Source organism: Humulus lupulus, chromosome 8, assembly GCF_963169125.1.
Source record: "Humulus lupulus chromosome 8, drHumLupu1.1, whole genome shotgun sequence".
In the NCBI taxonomy this organism is placed as follows: domain Eukaryota; kingdom Viridiplantae; phylum Streptophyta; class Magnoliopsida; order Rosales; family Cannabaceae; genus Humulus; species Humulus lupulus.
Window position 1 is genome coordinate 20,508,583 of NC_084800.1, and position 14,957 is coordinate 20,523,539.

General features: G+C 32.8%; 3 protein-coding genes and 1 non-coding gene across 4 annotated transcripts; 2 read left to right on the top strand and 2 right to left on the bottom strand.

Annotated features, from left to right (window-relative positions):
- Window positions 1–141: 141 nt before the first annotated feature.
- Window positions 142–3,173, bottom strand: LOC133795833 (la protein 1-like). The gene is made up of 10 exons (XM_062233288.1): window positions 3,033–3,173; window positions 2,866–2,944; window positions 2,592–2,744; window positions 2,347–2,489; window positions 2,082–2,230; window positions 1,641–1,739; window positions 1,327–1,534; window positions 835–979; window positions 615–673; window positions 142–469 (listed from the first exon to the last, which is right to left on the bottom strand). Exons 1-9 carry the CDS (start codon window positions 3,081–3,083, stop codon window positions 630–632), a joined length of 1,071 nt encoding a protein of 356 aa, XP_062089272.1. The 5' UTR covers window positions 3,084–3,173; the 3' UTR covers window positions 142–469; window positions 615–629.
- Window positions 3,174–3,196: 23 nt separating this feature from the next.
- Window positions 3,197–3,268, top strand: TRNAM-CAU (transfer RNA methionine (anticodon CAU)). The gene has a single exon. It is a non-coding gene; the product is annotated as a tRNA-Met (tRNA).
- A 3,150-nt stretch (window positions 3,269–6,418) lies between these two features.
- LOC133795838 (uncharacterized) lies at window positions 6,419–9,204 on the top strand. The gene is made up of 2 exons (XM_062233293.1): window positions 6,419–8,391; window positions 8,496–9,204. The coding sequence occupies exons 1-2, from the start codon at window positions 7,871–7,873 to the stop codon at window positions 8,713–8,715; spliced, it is 741 nt and encodes a 246-aa protein (XP_062089277.1). The 5' UTR covers window positions 6,419–7,870; the 3' UTR covers window positions 8,716–9,204.
- A 472-nt stretch (window positions 9,205–9,676) lies between these two features.
- LOC133795119 (uncharacterized) lies at window positions 9,677–13,405 on the bottom strand. Its single transcript, XM_062232567.1, has 3 exons — window positions 11,016–13,405; window positions 10,310–10,818; window positions 9,677–10,135 (listed from the first exon to the last, which is right to left on the bottom strand). Exons 1-3 carry the CDS (start codon window positions 12,358–12,360, stop codon window positions 9,677–9,679), a joined length of 2,313 nt encoding a protein of 770 aa, XP_062088551.1. The 5' UTR covers window positions 12,361–13,405.
- Between the last annotated feature and the right edge of the window lie 1,552 nt (window positions 13,406–14,957).

Genomic DNA, 14,957 nt, shown 5'->3' on the forward strand with positions numbered 1-14,957 from the left:
TAAGTATTAAATAGTTGTCTTGATAACTCTCCCCCTCAACAATCAAAATTGGCTTTGTTTGTGTGTCCCCTCAATAAAGGTGGGGTTTTGCACGTCATAAGATGACACAGAAACTAATTAAAAATTAAATACTCTTGGGGATTTCTGAATAGTGGATACCTTAAAAAATTGGCATTATTTTACCACTACAAAATAACTCATACCATTCTTGTAATTTCGAATCTACTTAGCATATCTTTAACATTGGGGAAAAAATGTACAAGGAATTGTTGCTAGAGCTGACGACATTCAATTATCTCATCAAAAAATTGGCCACCAAGTCTCACCCTCCTGCAAATTTTCACTTCATTGGCATATATGATAAAAAATAAAAAAAAATTCAAAAACCTTTACTGATTATCAAATTAGCTCTAGTCTGCAGACTCATTTTCCGGGGAATGCATGCTTGCGTCTTCTACCTTTTCCGATTCTGCAAGTCAAAAACAAAAATAAATAAATGATGAAGCCAAATATTACTCGCCAGACAAGTGAAGAAATTTTTCCCAAGTACAAATCTTCAAATGGCATCAGAAAAGAAAATAAAACATAATACATGAAGCAATTTATGCGCGTACCTATCACCGCTATTATCACAATGGTTGGTAAGATTTCCAATACTCCTCTTCAGCCTCGCCTGTAAATAGCAGAGACAAGGACCGTTTTGTAATTAGTATAAGGGTATGTGGCTGGCATTTTAATATTGAAGGTAAAATGGTAATAAGGAGTCAATAAAATAATTACTCTTACTTAAAACCCCCACCAGAATGGTAATAAAGATGAAATATTACAGCTTACCAGTAACTGCTTCTAAGAACATGATGAAGTTTTTTGAATCAACACCGCCTTCCACAAATTCTGCAGCTGCACGGGCTCTTATAGCTGATTCTGGTTCTTGAAAACATATGTAACCTGAATCTGCTCCAGAATCAAGGTCAACATACTGCAAGGAAGATGTGAAAAGATGATTACATAAGCCAATTAACAAGTGATAACTCGGAATAGATAACGTCAACCAGAATAAGGTTTTTCAAAAGTCTGCAGCAAACCACTTTAACAATATCAAGGGAACACAGTTGCAAATTGTGCCTTGGCGCCAAGGAAATCTTACTGGCCATAACAAATCTTGGATCTTGATCGAATCCAAATAACAGAAACAACACAAGTTATACAAGTTTCAGAAGGATGCAAGAGTGACATTAACTGAATAGAGACCGTATATTGTTTTACCAACATATAACAATATTTTCATAGAAAAAAAAAAGGCTTTGATCAAGTTGTGTAAACAACCTTAACAGTGCCAAATCTTTGAAAGGAGTTCTTAACTTCTGCACACAGGAGAGAGTCATTTTCTTTTTGGGCAGCCGCTTCTCTTGTTTGTTTATCAACAGAGATTTTTTGTTCACTTTGATCGGTCTTTTCGCATGTTTTTTGTTCAGTATTCCCTCCAACTAACTTTCTCTTCAATTTTAATGCAATAACTAAACCTTTCTGGTACCTTAATTCATTACAATGGAAAATGAGTCAGGCACAAGGCAATATTGAGTCCAGTTAGGTGTCTCCAATAAAATAAAAAGAAAAAAATATTGACAACAAAGACTGACTTTAGTTTCATAGCACCATCATTTGTGTCGCTAGCACTCAATGGATTGGACTTTAGAACATCACTGGTCAATAATTCTCTCTCAGAATCGAACTCTTTCCTGAATCAAAAGCCACGTGAGAATAACTAACAGGCTGATTAAAAAGACAATACCAATATCACACTTTTGAAAAACTAAAGATGGTTAACAATGCCTACATCAATAGATTGACTGTATACAACTGGAGAAATATTTGTAAAAGAGCTATTAAATTGATTTAATGTTGAGCAGAAGGGCTATCATCAGCAGTAAGCACAAATACTACTGTACAATCAACTACATATGTCAAATCCAGTGAGTACAATCAACTGCCCATGTCAAATCCAGTGATAACTAAAGACAGATTTAAAACTAAGATAAGATTTTATTTTGATTTTTCTTTGTAATGAAACCATGACTTACTTTCGCTTTAACTTTAACTTGTTACCAGCATAAATCAAATTTTGCTTCAGAATATTATCAGCATCCCCAGCTATTGAGAACTCAACTAATGCAGTGCCACAAAAGCATTTTTTGTCTGCAACATGACCAGGTAGCCTCACACTATTAACCTATATACCAGATAAGAATAATCATTAATCTCATTCTCACATACAAAAACACAAAACGAATAAATGGAAATGAAAACCCCAATTTGAATTGTGAAAAAGAAAGATGATGGCAACACCTTGCCATAGTTAGCAAAGAAAATATCCAAATCTTCAATCTTGACATCATATTCCAAAGGTGAGGCTGCAATGGTTCTTGTATCTACTTGCTCTATTACCTCTTCTGGCTTATTAAGCTCATTAACTCGACCAACCTCTTGACCTTTAACAACCCAAAATAACAAAAACAAAATGAGACAAATTAACATACACATTTATAAACCCAAAATCTCTAAGTAGCTAAAACAAGTTGTGAAAATCCCACCATCATCAGAAACTCTCAAGCAATTGGATTTTCGCAAAATTTTAGCCACGGATTTCACAATTCGATCAGGAACATCGTCACGCTTAGTGTTAGGACTCAAACCAAGTAAACTCCTCATGCGAGAGAAGGTACATATCAGAGCCAAGCTGACCACTTAACCCTCTTATAGTCAAAGATCATGAACCAACCACAAAGAAATATTTCGAAAACATAATATACACATTTTCATAAGCATATACAGAGATGGGAATCGAATAGCAAGACTAAAGGATACAGCCATTAGGGCTTTGAGAGACTGATTTTCTGAGAAAATCGTCTCGAGGAAGATTACTATCGCTAAAGTAAAACTCAACCTGAAAACAAAGTAAAGGGTTTTTCATAAATAGAGTAAATTATAAAGAATTATACTCATATTTACAGGGCACGAGCGAATCTTGGTACCTGGCGGAGAACTTTGTTCGTAGTCTCTTCGTCCCAAGAAGCCATTTTCATTGCAGCGGACTTTTCTTCTTTTTACCGCGTCTGAGGGTTTTGGACTTGGCAATTGAAATATTAGATTTGATATTCATTGTGTTAATAGTAAAATTCTATTCACGTATCACCGAATCAGAGTGGCGCAGCGGAAGCGTGGTGGGCCCATAACCCACAGGTCCCAGGATCGAAACCTGGCTCTGATAAAAAGGGAAAGGCTTCCCCACACCTTTTTTTTTTTGAGGAAATTACATTTTATATGGACTTTTAATTGATATTTTCAAAAATATGGCTTTTTTTTCATCTTAACTTTTGTATGGCTTTTTATACTTTTTTATCACTTTTGTGGTTTTTTTTCCCATATTTTTGTTAAGATGTCTTTATTATGCCATATGTTGTTTCTAATGATAATTTTTTAATTCCAGGGGTAGTTAGGTAATTTTATTTTATGTAATTTTTTAAAATTTTACATAGGTAGTTTTTTTACTTTACCTTTTCCGATCAGTTGTTTCCCCTTTGTTTCCCGAGCGTTATTTCTTTTTTTTTTTCAGTTGGTTGCATGCGGTTTGAGTTTGGTGTTCGGGGTTTGTTGATGAGTATTTTGGTGTGATTGGAGTCGTTTTCGGTCATCGTAGTTGTTGTTTATGAGTTTGGTCGTCTGGATTTTTCAGAAATTTTGGTGAACTGTCTTGATTGTTGTCGGAATGCGCCGATCTCCTCGAACTCCGACGGTTCCTGCCGACAATGCAGGAGCTAACGTTAAGGTATCGTGTTTCTTTTAGTGTTTTGGTTTGGTTGTTAGTTTGATTTTTGTTTTTTTGAGTTGGAATCGAATATTATTTGTATGTTGTTTTCATTGTTTATTTTTTCAATTTTTGAATTTATGTTTATGTTTTTTAAGGGAGGTAATGTTGGTTCTTCATCAACAAGTGTTGATGGCGGTTTACGTTCTTCCCCTCAAGTTAAGGGTTCTTCAAGGATCAAGAGAACTGCTGCTGGGACAAAGAAAGATCGTCAGAGTAGAGTAAAGGTACCTAGTTACTTTGATTTGTTTTTTCCTATGTGTATTTGTATGTTTTTCCTTTTTGCTGCATGTTTCCCTTGAGGGAAATCTTATATGATATTTGTAATTCCCACATATATGATTAATATCATATGCCTTCATCTTTATATTAGATTATGATGAAACTGGCTCTGACTTGCTGTAACTTCAAGTTTAGAGCATGTTTTTATATATATATAAATATCTTAATGTGTGTTTGTGTGTGGTTTTGTCAATTAAATAATGATAAAACTTCCTCATACTCCTTGTCGTATACTACTGATTTCATTCATGTCCAGTTCGACATTTAACAAAGTTCAAAGTAACTAGGTAACTAGAAAAACATACATATAAAACAAAGTTCAAAGTGCATTCTAGAGGTATTGTTTTCTGTTTGTGGTGCTTTGTTTCTTTGATATGGTTTAAGTGTATGATTATGTTTAGTTTTTTTTGTCATGTGTTCTCATGTGGTCCCTAGTTTTTTTCAATTGATTTACTTTTATCATTTGTTGTTATTTTAATGTTTTTAAGTTCCCCTGTTATCTATGTTATGCCCTTACTGTTTCTTTTTTTATTATTTTTTTTTGGCTTTTTTAGGTTCCTAGTTAGTTGTTGATGTTTAGTGTTTTTTTTTTAAAGTTAATAGTTTATATGTGTTTGGCCTTGCTTTTCTTTCTGTGGTTCCTGTTTACTTTTTATGGTTTAATCGTATTATTATGTTTCTTAAGTTTTAGTGTCTTGTAATGTGTTATCATGTGGTCCCTAGTTTCTTTTGTGTTGATTTTATTGTATAATTTTTGTTTAGTTTAATGTTAGCTTTTCATTTTTCTGTATGTTTTCTACTTTTCTTTTTATTTTATTTTTTATATTTTTTTGTTGGATTTTTAGGTACCGAGTTAGTTGTTTACATTTATTGTTTTATAATAGGTACCTAGTTACCTTGTTTGTTTTCCCCCCTTCATATTTATTCATAGTTCTTTATTATGTTTACTGTTATTTTATAATAGGTACCTAGTTACCTTGTTTGTTTTCCCCCCTTCATATTATTCATAGTTTCTTTATTCTGTTTACTGTTATTTTATAATAGGTACCTAGTTACCTTGTTTGTTTTCCCCCCTTCATATTATTCATAGTTTCTTTATTCTGTTTACTGTTATGTTATCAGTGTGTAATTGATTCTCATGTTTGTTTTTAGGATGCGCATTTCAGAATTAAACCTGACAGGCGTTTTGGAAGTAAAGTCCAACAGTGGAATAAGCCGTCTGTTATTAGTGAGATTAAGGCAGTTTTAAGTTCGAAACAAAAAGCAATGTTTCGAAGAACTCCTTTTGGTCACTTTTTGGATATGCCTGATATTACATTTCAGGCACAGTTATTTCATAGTGTTTTGCTTCGGGAGGTTTATCAAAAAAATGAAGAATCCGAGTTTTGGTTTAACTTGGGTGGCACATTAGTTAGGTTCTCAATCAGTGAGTTTGCCCTGATTACTGGTTTGAAATGTGTGGGCAGTGTTGACTTTGGGATGTTCAAAGAGGCTGATTTAGGGCTTAGGAAATCTCTTTTTCCGTTGTACGAAGGTAAACCCAGGAAGGAAGAAAAGCTTAGGAAAGAGGAGGTTGCATGTGCATTCAATGATAAAAACTTGAAGAAGAAAGGTGACGAGGTTGTCGTTAAGTTGGCTATTGTTCATTTGTTAGCCAATTTTTTGTTCGGGACACAAACTGAGACTCGCGTTGACAACTCATTCTTTGCCATGGTTGATTCCAATTTTGCTGAGATGAAGAAGTTTGCTTTTGGGAAAGTGTTGTGGCAAAGAACTAGATGTGTGATGCGGGCAGTTTTGAAAGATAGGAATGCCATGTATGATTGTGTTCCTAGGAAAGCTGATGGATCACTGGATAACTATAGTTATAAGTGCTATGGTTTCCCTATTGCTTTCCTTATATGGATATATGAGACAATTCCCTCTTGTTCTCAAGCTTTGTGTAGACGGGTTAATTGTTTGTTTCCAAGGATTCTGAATTGGACAAGCAAGGGAAGTGTGTCATATCAGTATTTGGTTGATAACGTTCTGTTGGAGGAAGAGGTATTGATATTGTTTTATTTTTTCAATGTTTCTTTTCTTTTTGTCGTTTTCTTTATATTTTTTATTATGTTTGTTTTATAGGTGGGTAACTAGTTACTTTGTCTCATTTATTTTTGTGTTGCCTGTTTTTTTTTAAAAAAAATTGATTCTTGTAGTATGATGTTAATGTCATAATGCCTACTACTGAAGAATTGAGACTGCCTATTCTGAGAGGATTGTCTTTTGAAAGCAAGTTTTCGCCGACAGATCCACCCGATGACGATGCTACTAGTTCCTCAGATATGCATCAGGATCTTATTGCCATTCAATCAAAATTGGTTGAAGTGCAAGATTCGCAGAAGTCTATATTGATTGCAATTTCTGAATTGAAGGCAGCCTTTGCATCTGATTTTGCTTCTGTTATATCTTTGTTGGATGGTATTAAGGCATCTATGGCAGCTGGTAATCATAATGTTGGTGGAGAGTTTGAAGATCCTATGCATGCTGAGGCTTCTTCGGAGGTAACTGGGTTCTGTTGTGGTGTGTGTTTCCCTTTTATGATGTCTATTTTGGTTCTATTTTGTTTAAAAATTGCTGGTTTTTGTATTTTTTAGGATTTTTTTGATGGTCATTCCTCTGGGGGTTACCAAAATGTTGATATTGGTGAGGAGTTGGGGGCTGATTTGGAGCATTCCGTTCAGATTGCTTCACAATTTTTTTCTACTGTTAAAGTAAGATCTTATTTTCGTTTTTTTTGTTTAAGCAATTGGTTTTTTTCCTCTGTGTTTTCTTGTTTGTAATGTAGTATTGGTTGTATATTTTTATTTCTTTTTTCAGGAGCCAATTAAGGTTGACTCAAGTGTATGCTCAAGTCCTCAAACTCCCACATTTCATGTGTCTAATGCAATATGGAGAGTTATTAATGATTCAGTTGAGAGGCCACTTAAAGAGAGTAGTTCTTTGGAGGATAAAAGTAAGTGGTCAATTGTGAAGTATGATGATGCACAAGCAGTTGATACTGGACTGATTTTGGGAAGGAAAAGGCAAGCGAAGCCAAGCGCTGTTGTAAAATCTCCTTTCTTAACAAAATTTGGATCTTCTGAAGTTGGCGTGAAACAAAAAAGAAAGAGGACGATATTGGATAATATTTGTCCCTTTTCCAATGACCTTGGTGATAATCACACTAAAGAACAACTGTCTGAGTTTGATTCCTGGATTAATCATGGTTTGAAGAAAAGGAACAAGTATGTATAACCATTATTTGTTTTAAAGTTTGTTATATGTGTAATATGTATGATTAATTTGTTAAGCTTTTTATTTTGTTTTTTAATGTATTTTTCAGGTTTAAAAAATATGATGATAATTCTGTGGAGCCACCAATTAATTTCACTTTTGTTCATATTTCTGAGAAGGCTTGGTTTCATAGCCTTTATTTCTCTGGGCAATTCGTTGACTCATCGGTGAGATTCTCGCTTTTTTAATTTATCTGGTTTTTCATGTTGGAGTTCTTTTTTTTTTCTCTTTTTTTTTTTTACAAGGTAATAAGTCTGGTGATCTATTTTATGTTATATATTATGATGTTATTGGGTACCCAGTTACCTTACTGTTTGCTTTGTTGTAGTTCATTGGGTAACTGGTTACCCAAATCATAGTAGATTTGTTTCTACCCATATCATTTTATAATCATGTATTTTATTTATTATGCAGCATATTGATGTGATGATGTATTACTTGAGGAGAAAGGTTAAATTGTCTACAGATTTGAAGAGAAGAGTATCTACGACTGACACTTGTTTTGGGCAAAACATAGTGTTTATGTATGAAGATTTTAAGAAAAAAGGTAGTGGCGCATTTAAAATAGATGAGAGATGCGTTGCTTTGAAGATAATGAAGGGGGAATCCATGTTTTGTGCAACTCATTGGAATTTGCTTGATGATGTTGTCATGCCTGTTAATGTGAATGGTCTTATGCACTGGATTTTGTTGCACTTTAATGTACAGCAGAGATCTCTTACGGTGTATGATTCAATGTCTGGTGCAAAGCATGAAAATCAGACTTTACCTGTCGTTGAGGCATTTGCTGTTTTGATTCCTCTTCTTCTGGAGATGATTGATTTCTATGTTCGTAAAGATATTCATCTTGATGTTAGCCCGTATGATGTGGTAGAGAATGAGGCTTTGAAGTTGAGCATTGCTAAAGGCATTCCTCAACAGACTGATTGGTTAGTTTGTTTATTTGATTTTAGTTTTTTTTTTCTTTTGTGTTCTGTTTTGTTTATATGTTCTTAGTTGTTTTTTTTTTCTTTTTCTTTTTTCTATTATGCAGTGATTGTGGTGTGTTCTGTACTTATTTTGCTGAGCAAATAATTCTTGGGAAGGAGAATGAGATGCCTAAAAATATTGATGTTCGCCTCCTTCGTAAAGACATTGCTGTCAGCTTGTACTATCATGGAAAGAACAAAGAACTTGAGGGATACTTAACTAGCGATGAGTTCACTGAGAAGCTTCTGGAGAGGAGACAGAAAAGAATGAAAATTGCTGCATAGGCTTTTAGTGATATTATATTTCTTTTGGTTTTTTAATCTTTTCTACAACTGTAATTAAATGGTGAATCAATTTCTAGTTTAACAGTTAGCTTTTTTAATTTTCTTCTTATGTAAAACATTGGGATTCTTAAGGTCATTTTATATATACATATTAGTATATCGTTTTGTTAATTCTTTTGCTGTTAGCTTTTTGGAAGAATAATTTAGAGGGTAACCAGGTACCCAGGTTGTTTATTTTCTAACATACCAAGGGTAACTGGTTACTTAATTGTTTTCTTTTTAATTTTTTCCCCATTGGTTTGTTGTTTGTTAATTACATTTATTAATATATATTTTAGATAACCCTTTAAATCAGGTAGCTAGTTTTCTGTTTGTTTTTGTATTTTTTTCCACTGTTTTATGGAATAACTTGAGGGAAACTAATTCCTAGTTGGTTTGTTTAACTAATTTTAATGGTGATATTGGAGGGTAACTAGGTACTCAGGCTGTTTGTTTCGTAATATACCGAGGGTAACTGGTTACTTAAGTGTTTTTTTTTTTTTTTCCCCTAAGCTTGTCTTTTTTAATAGTTATGCAACCAGTTTATTATATTAATATTAAAGTAACTTTAATATTATATATAGACGAGTTTGTGATAGAAGAAAGTAAAGGGTTTAATTCTTTTTTTCTTTTTTTTTGGCTTTGAGATTGTTATAGTGGGGTAATTTACCTTGTATTGAAACTTCAGGGTAACCAGTTACCTATATCGTTGTTTTTGTTGTTAGTGATTGTAGCATTGAAAAATAGAAGCAAACAAATCCAAGAAATTATTTTGAAAGGATTTTATAAGTTTGCATAACCAATCAATGTGTTTTATTTTGAAACAATCTTATTAAAATTCTGAATGATACTTGATGAATATGAAAGTATCTCTTTCAATGAGGAAAGCTATGAAAGGTTTGTTTTTCTGTAGAATGTGAATCTATGTCTTTGGCTTTTTCTGTTTTTTTGGCTTCTGAAATGGAGGATTCCTGCAAGTCTTCATGTTATGTCCTGGTTGTGCACATTTCCCACAGGTGATTATTACGTTATTTTCCCCTCTTGATCTTATTCGTTTCTTTCTTGGTCTTCCTGCAGGGATTGTTGAATTTGGAGGCAGCACTAGTATGTCCAAGTGTTGTGGGAGATTCCATTCATCTTTATGGGGCAAAGGATGAACATTTTCTTGATACAATGCTTTCAACGTTTCTGTTCTGTAGAATTTTGCACAATAATCATAGACACTCAAGTTTCTTTTTGCAATGACAGCTACTGCATGGCCACAACGTATTTCATCTTCTTGGAACCTATTGCAAGTGCATGTTCTATTATGTATATTTACTGTGAAATTTATCCCCTTTTGATCACGAACTTGGTATTCTATTGTGTTGAAAGGCAAGACCTAAAAATAGTTTGTCATGAATTAGAATCAGATAATAAACATTTTAAGTAGACTTAAGATTTAAAGTAACTAGTTATGCTTCTGTGTAAAAAAAATTTCATGTTCTTATGGAAGGTAACTGGTTACCATCAATTGACAGTATAAGGATTTGTAAGAATATGTTTAGTTGCATACCTCATACTTCATTTTTGAAACAATGTCATGTCTCAATTCATTTTCTGTTGCTGTAGAGACTTTTGTGAATGTTCCATTTGCATTATTTGAGTTGTTCCAAACCCACTTTTGAACCAAACTTCTAAGGCATTCAACCAATATATCAATGGGGAGATTTCTTGCAGCTTTTAGTGCAGCGTTGAGTGATTCTGCGATGTTGGATGTCATCATGGTGTATCTTTTTGTTGGCGAGTATGATCTTGCCCAAGTTTCATACTTGGCTTTTTCTAAATAGGGCCTAATGCGTCTATCAATTCTATCAAGGCCTTTCATGTAGTTTTCACATTCTGTCTGTGTGTATGCTTTTGCTGCTGCAATGAATTTCATTTGTAGTTCTTCTCCATGGCTCCCATACTTGCCTTTCAAATTATTGAGTAAGTGAAACATGCAAGCTCCATGGAAAGCATTTGGGTACACCATATGTACTGCATTGTCTATGCTCTTATGTCTGTCAGAAACTATAGCCAATCCTGTGTAGTACACATATTTTAATATAAAAAAACAAAAACCAAGTATTTTTCAATTTTTTTTTTTATTATTATTTTAGTGAAGGTAACCAGTTACTTTGGTCATATTCTAAAAGAAATAGCATGTATTTGTGTATTTTGTTTTGGTAAAATGTTCCTGTTTGTTTGTAAACAAGAATATATCGTTGAAGCTATCATACCTTCGGGTTCTCCATAGGTTTCTCGCAGTTTGGAGAAGAACCATAGCCATGAGTTATCATTTTCGGAGTCTGCTATTCCAAAAGCCAACACGAAAATGTTGTTGTTTGAATCTAACGTTGATGCTGAAAACAGGGTACCACCATGTGCATTTTTCAAAAAAGTTCCATCAACAACAATTATAGGCCTCAAGTATCTCCAACCCTTGATTGAGTTAGAGAAAGCTATGTATAGGTATTTGAATCTATCTTCCTTGTCTGTGAGTAGGTGTGTTATTGTTCCTGGATTTGCTTTTTTCAACATGTAAAGATATATTGGCAACTTCTGATATGAATCATCGGGGTTCCCTCTTACTAGACGCAAAGCTTTCTCTCTTGATCTCCATGCTTTTGTGTATCCCATAGTTACTCCAAAGTCATCATTCATATCATTCATGATGTCATTTGGAGTGTAATTTCTTTTGATTGACTTGTACTTATTCTTTATTAATTCCCCAACTACGATGCTTTTTGCTTGCCTATGGTCTTCCAAAACAATTTCAACAGAGCAAGTGTGATTTGGATTGCATTTCCGTACCTTGAATAAATGTTGATTTCTGTACTTAGATGCTCTCACCAACCAGTTGCATTTTTCATCTGCGCAAGTAACTAGGTACTCTCTAGGTTCTGATCTTTTTGTTTTGAACTGGAAGTTATGCAGCATTGCATAGTAGCTAAGGGCTGATTTGACTGTGTTCTTATCCTTGTAAATTTGTCCTTGCTCTATTGTGTTCACTCTGTAATCAGATATTACTAGTTGGATTTCATCCAACTTCTTTTTTCTTTTTGTATTGTCCTCAATTATGAAATCAGCTACTTCTTCAGCAAAATGGGGTATGTATGACACATTTATGCCCTCATTTGTTGTGCTTGACATTCCTTCTTCAAGTAACATTTGTTCATTGATGGAAGCTTGATTTGCTTGCATTAATAATGTCCCCACCTCCATTTCTTCTGCTGTAGCTTTCTGATTTGCTAGTAGAAGAAGGTCATTTTCATTGTTTGATTCTTGAATTATAGTGACACACAATGGTAAGTCTGTTATTTTAGTAGCAACTTTTTTCTTTATTTCCAGGAAGAACAACACTGAATTGTCTGTTACAACCTTCATTGGTGGTGTTCCTTTTTCTACTTGATAAGAAACTTCAATAGTTGCTGTTTTTTCCTTTATCTCCTTTTTTATCAGATTCACCAAGTTGTCAAGAGAACAATTTGGTGGTATTAATATCCCAGACATTGTGTATCCTTGGTACTCGTTGTTTTCATTCCAATTGCCTCCATATTGAACCAAAGAAGTAATATTGTCCATATCTGTAAAATTTGGCAATTTTTTAAGCAGTTAGTTGGTTCTAAATGGGCTAGGTAACTGGTTAACTTAATATTTAATCACATATTATCCTGAAGCATTTAGCTTTTGTAGGGTAACTGGTCACACTTAGTTTTATATATTTTATGTTTTTCAAATTAGTTATATATATTGATTGTTGTTGCAGGGTAACTTGTTACACTTAGTTTTACACATTGTTTGTTTGTTTTTTTTTGCAGGGTAACTGGTTACCTTAATAATGAATCATATATTGCTTATTTTTACCCTTAGTTTTATATAGTTGTAATTTCCTCTTAGTTTTATTTATTTTCTGTTTTTCAGGGTAACTGGTTACCCTATTGTTACTGATTGTTTTTGTAGTAAATCTTCCCAGATACATCAAATAATTTTTCAGAGTTCTTGTTTCTTGCCTATTTTTTTTTTTGGTTAATGAATGTAGAAAAACCAGTGGGAAGGTAACTGGTTCCCTTAATCTGTAATTGCATACCGTACTGAAACATTTGAGTTGAATTTATTGCATGTTATTCCAAGTAACTGGTTGTCGTAATGTTTCTGAATGTTTCTTGTTTTTTTTCTGGTTAATCAATGTATACAAACCAGTCTTCGATATTTTTTTTCTATTTTTTAGTTTATAAATTGTTTTTGTTTCCAGCAAGCACATTTGATCATGATCATTTTTATTATAATCAAGATAATAGTTGCAAATAATATAGTAGATTGAACATAATTTGCAAAAAAAAAAAAAAATGACAACAGAACAGAGTTGACAGAGGAAATGGTTTCTTGCTAACCTTGTTTTCTTGATCGTGTAGTGGATATGCAGGACGCCGGAATCTTCAAAGATTGCAGCTGGTTTGATTGGAAGAATGTTGGAATTTTTTTGATTTCTGCAGAAAGGGACCATTTGTTTAGTGATCGGATTTTTCTTGCATTTTTTTGTCAGAAGATGGGGTCAAACCTTTGCTAGAGTTGGTCGATTGGTGTGGTGATCGCCGGTGATCGCCGGAGATACTACTCGTTGCCGGAGAAGGAAGCTATCACCAGAGAATTGCTTGCCGGAGATGGAAGAAATAGTAACGTGTTTTTTTGATCATGTTTCACGCATGAGCAAATGAGCAGAGGAGAGGAGGATTGAATAAAAATGAGCAGGGTAATTACATGTGTACTCCTGACTTGTGCTGATGTGTTGTTGTTTAAATTTCAATTATGGCATATACTTATTTTTCCCATATTCTAAGTTTTCCTTGTATAAAATCTTCCATACATATTATAAAAAGATTTATTCCCATATTTTTGCACAATTATGGCTAAAAAGCCATATTTATGAAAATTTCCCTTTTTTTTTAACCAAAACGAATGTCGTTCCTCTTTCTAGTTAAAAATAAAAACCGTACAAAGGTGAACGTAAAACGACATGCCGTTTATGTTGCGCAAACAAACGCTGTTAAATATTTGTTTTTCCGGTATAAACTACAAAATTTCAAAATGTTTTGGTTTTATATTAGTCGGTAGGAAACTCGTGACTAGAGCATCACGTCACGTGTCATATTCATTTTAACAACTTAGATATTAAATATTTCACTTTTCAATATCAGAAAATGAATCAATTAATTCACTAGATCATGAATTATTGTTATAAATTGACACTTTCATTTTTTATTTTTCAGCTTAAGTACATATTGTACTTCTAAATTTGCTTAATTTCGTATTAAGTCAAAGAAAAGGAATTTAGCTAAAATGAGACAACATCATAATTTGAGGGATGTTAAAATTTTCATTTTTTAAAATATATGTTTTCATATTATTTTATATGTTAAATCTTCAATAAAATTTATATTTTTTTTGGTACTTTATATGTTTTGGCTCTATAAACAAATAAAACAAAAGGCATGCATCTTATTTAGTTTTTATATAACTATCTTGTGATTTTAAATTTACATACACTCGTAATAAATGACAACTTATAGGACAAAATTATGTGGACCATAAAAGTTTTTTATTTTTATTTTAGTAATGCATTAGGTAGATTAGCAAAAAAAATTGATAAGATAAAACATATTATTTTCTTTATTAAAAAAACATACAAATATGCAAATGATTGAGTTATCTTGTCATATTGAAATTAGTAATCGTGATTAATAAAAGCAACACACTTTTAGCTAATTTAGATCTATATTTCTTATATTTAACATTGAATATCCTATAGTATAAAATGTATGCATATAAATTTGGTTGAATGCCAAATTATTGTTGAAAATTAATTTATTTTTTAAATGTACTATTTAAAATGAATACCACTAAATTTGTATTTTTAAAGTATACATACAATATTCTAACACGACATATGAAGTGATCTTTGTCCTTTCCTTGTAAGTAAAATAGATTTTTATTTTCCTTTTCCACCCATAATTTATTTTATTTTCTTCTATAGTTGTGTACATCCACATCTTTAGAGAAAGTTGTAATAAAATATGCTAAACCCATCATCAAAAAAAAAAAAAGGAAGAAGAAGAAACTTAAAGCAAATATAATTAAAGAATGAACTGTCTTTGGCATTTAGCAACAAAAGAAAATAAAAA

Excerpts from the sequence above, each read along its gene's own strand:
- LOC133795833 (XM_062233288.1), bottom strand. The coding sequence starts at position 3,083 with ATGAAAATGGCTTCTTGGGACGAAGAGACTACGAACAAAGTTCTCCGC. Across the intron at positions 2,745-2,865 it reads CTCTCAAAGCCCTAATGGCT|TGGTCAGCTTGGCTCTGATA; the intron begins GTATCCTTTAGT and ends AAGAGGGTTAAG. Across the intron at positions 1,740-2,081 it reads AAGTTAAAGTTAAAGCGAAA|GAAAGAGTTCGATTCTGAGA; the intron begins GTAAGTCATGGT and ends CTTTTGATTCAG.
- LOC133795838 (XM_062233293.1), top strand. The coding sequence starts at position 7,871 with ATGCAGCATATTGATGTGATGATGTATTACTTGAGGAGAAAGGTTAAA. Across the intron at positions 8,392-8,495 it reads ATTCCTCAACAGACTGATTG|TGATTGTGGTGTGTTCTGTA; the intron begins GTTAGTTTGTTT and ends TCTATTATGCAG.
- LOC133795119 (XM_062232567.1), bottom strand. The coding sequence starts at position 12,360 with ATGGACAATATTACTTCTTTGGTTCAATATGGAGGCAATTGGAATGAA. Across the intron at positions 10,819-11,015 it reads AACCTATGGAGAACCCGAAG|GATTGGCTATAGTTTCTGAC; the intron begins GTATGATAGCTT and ends TGTACTACACAG. Across the intron at positions 10,136-10,309 it reads TTTCAAAAATGAAGTATGAG|GTCTTGCCTTTCAACACAAT; the intron begins GTATGCAACTAA and ends AACTATTTTTAG.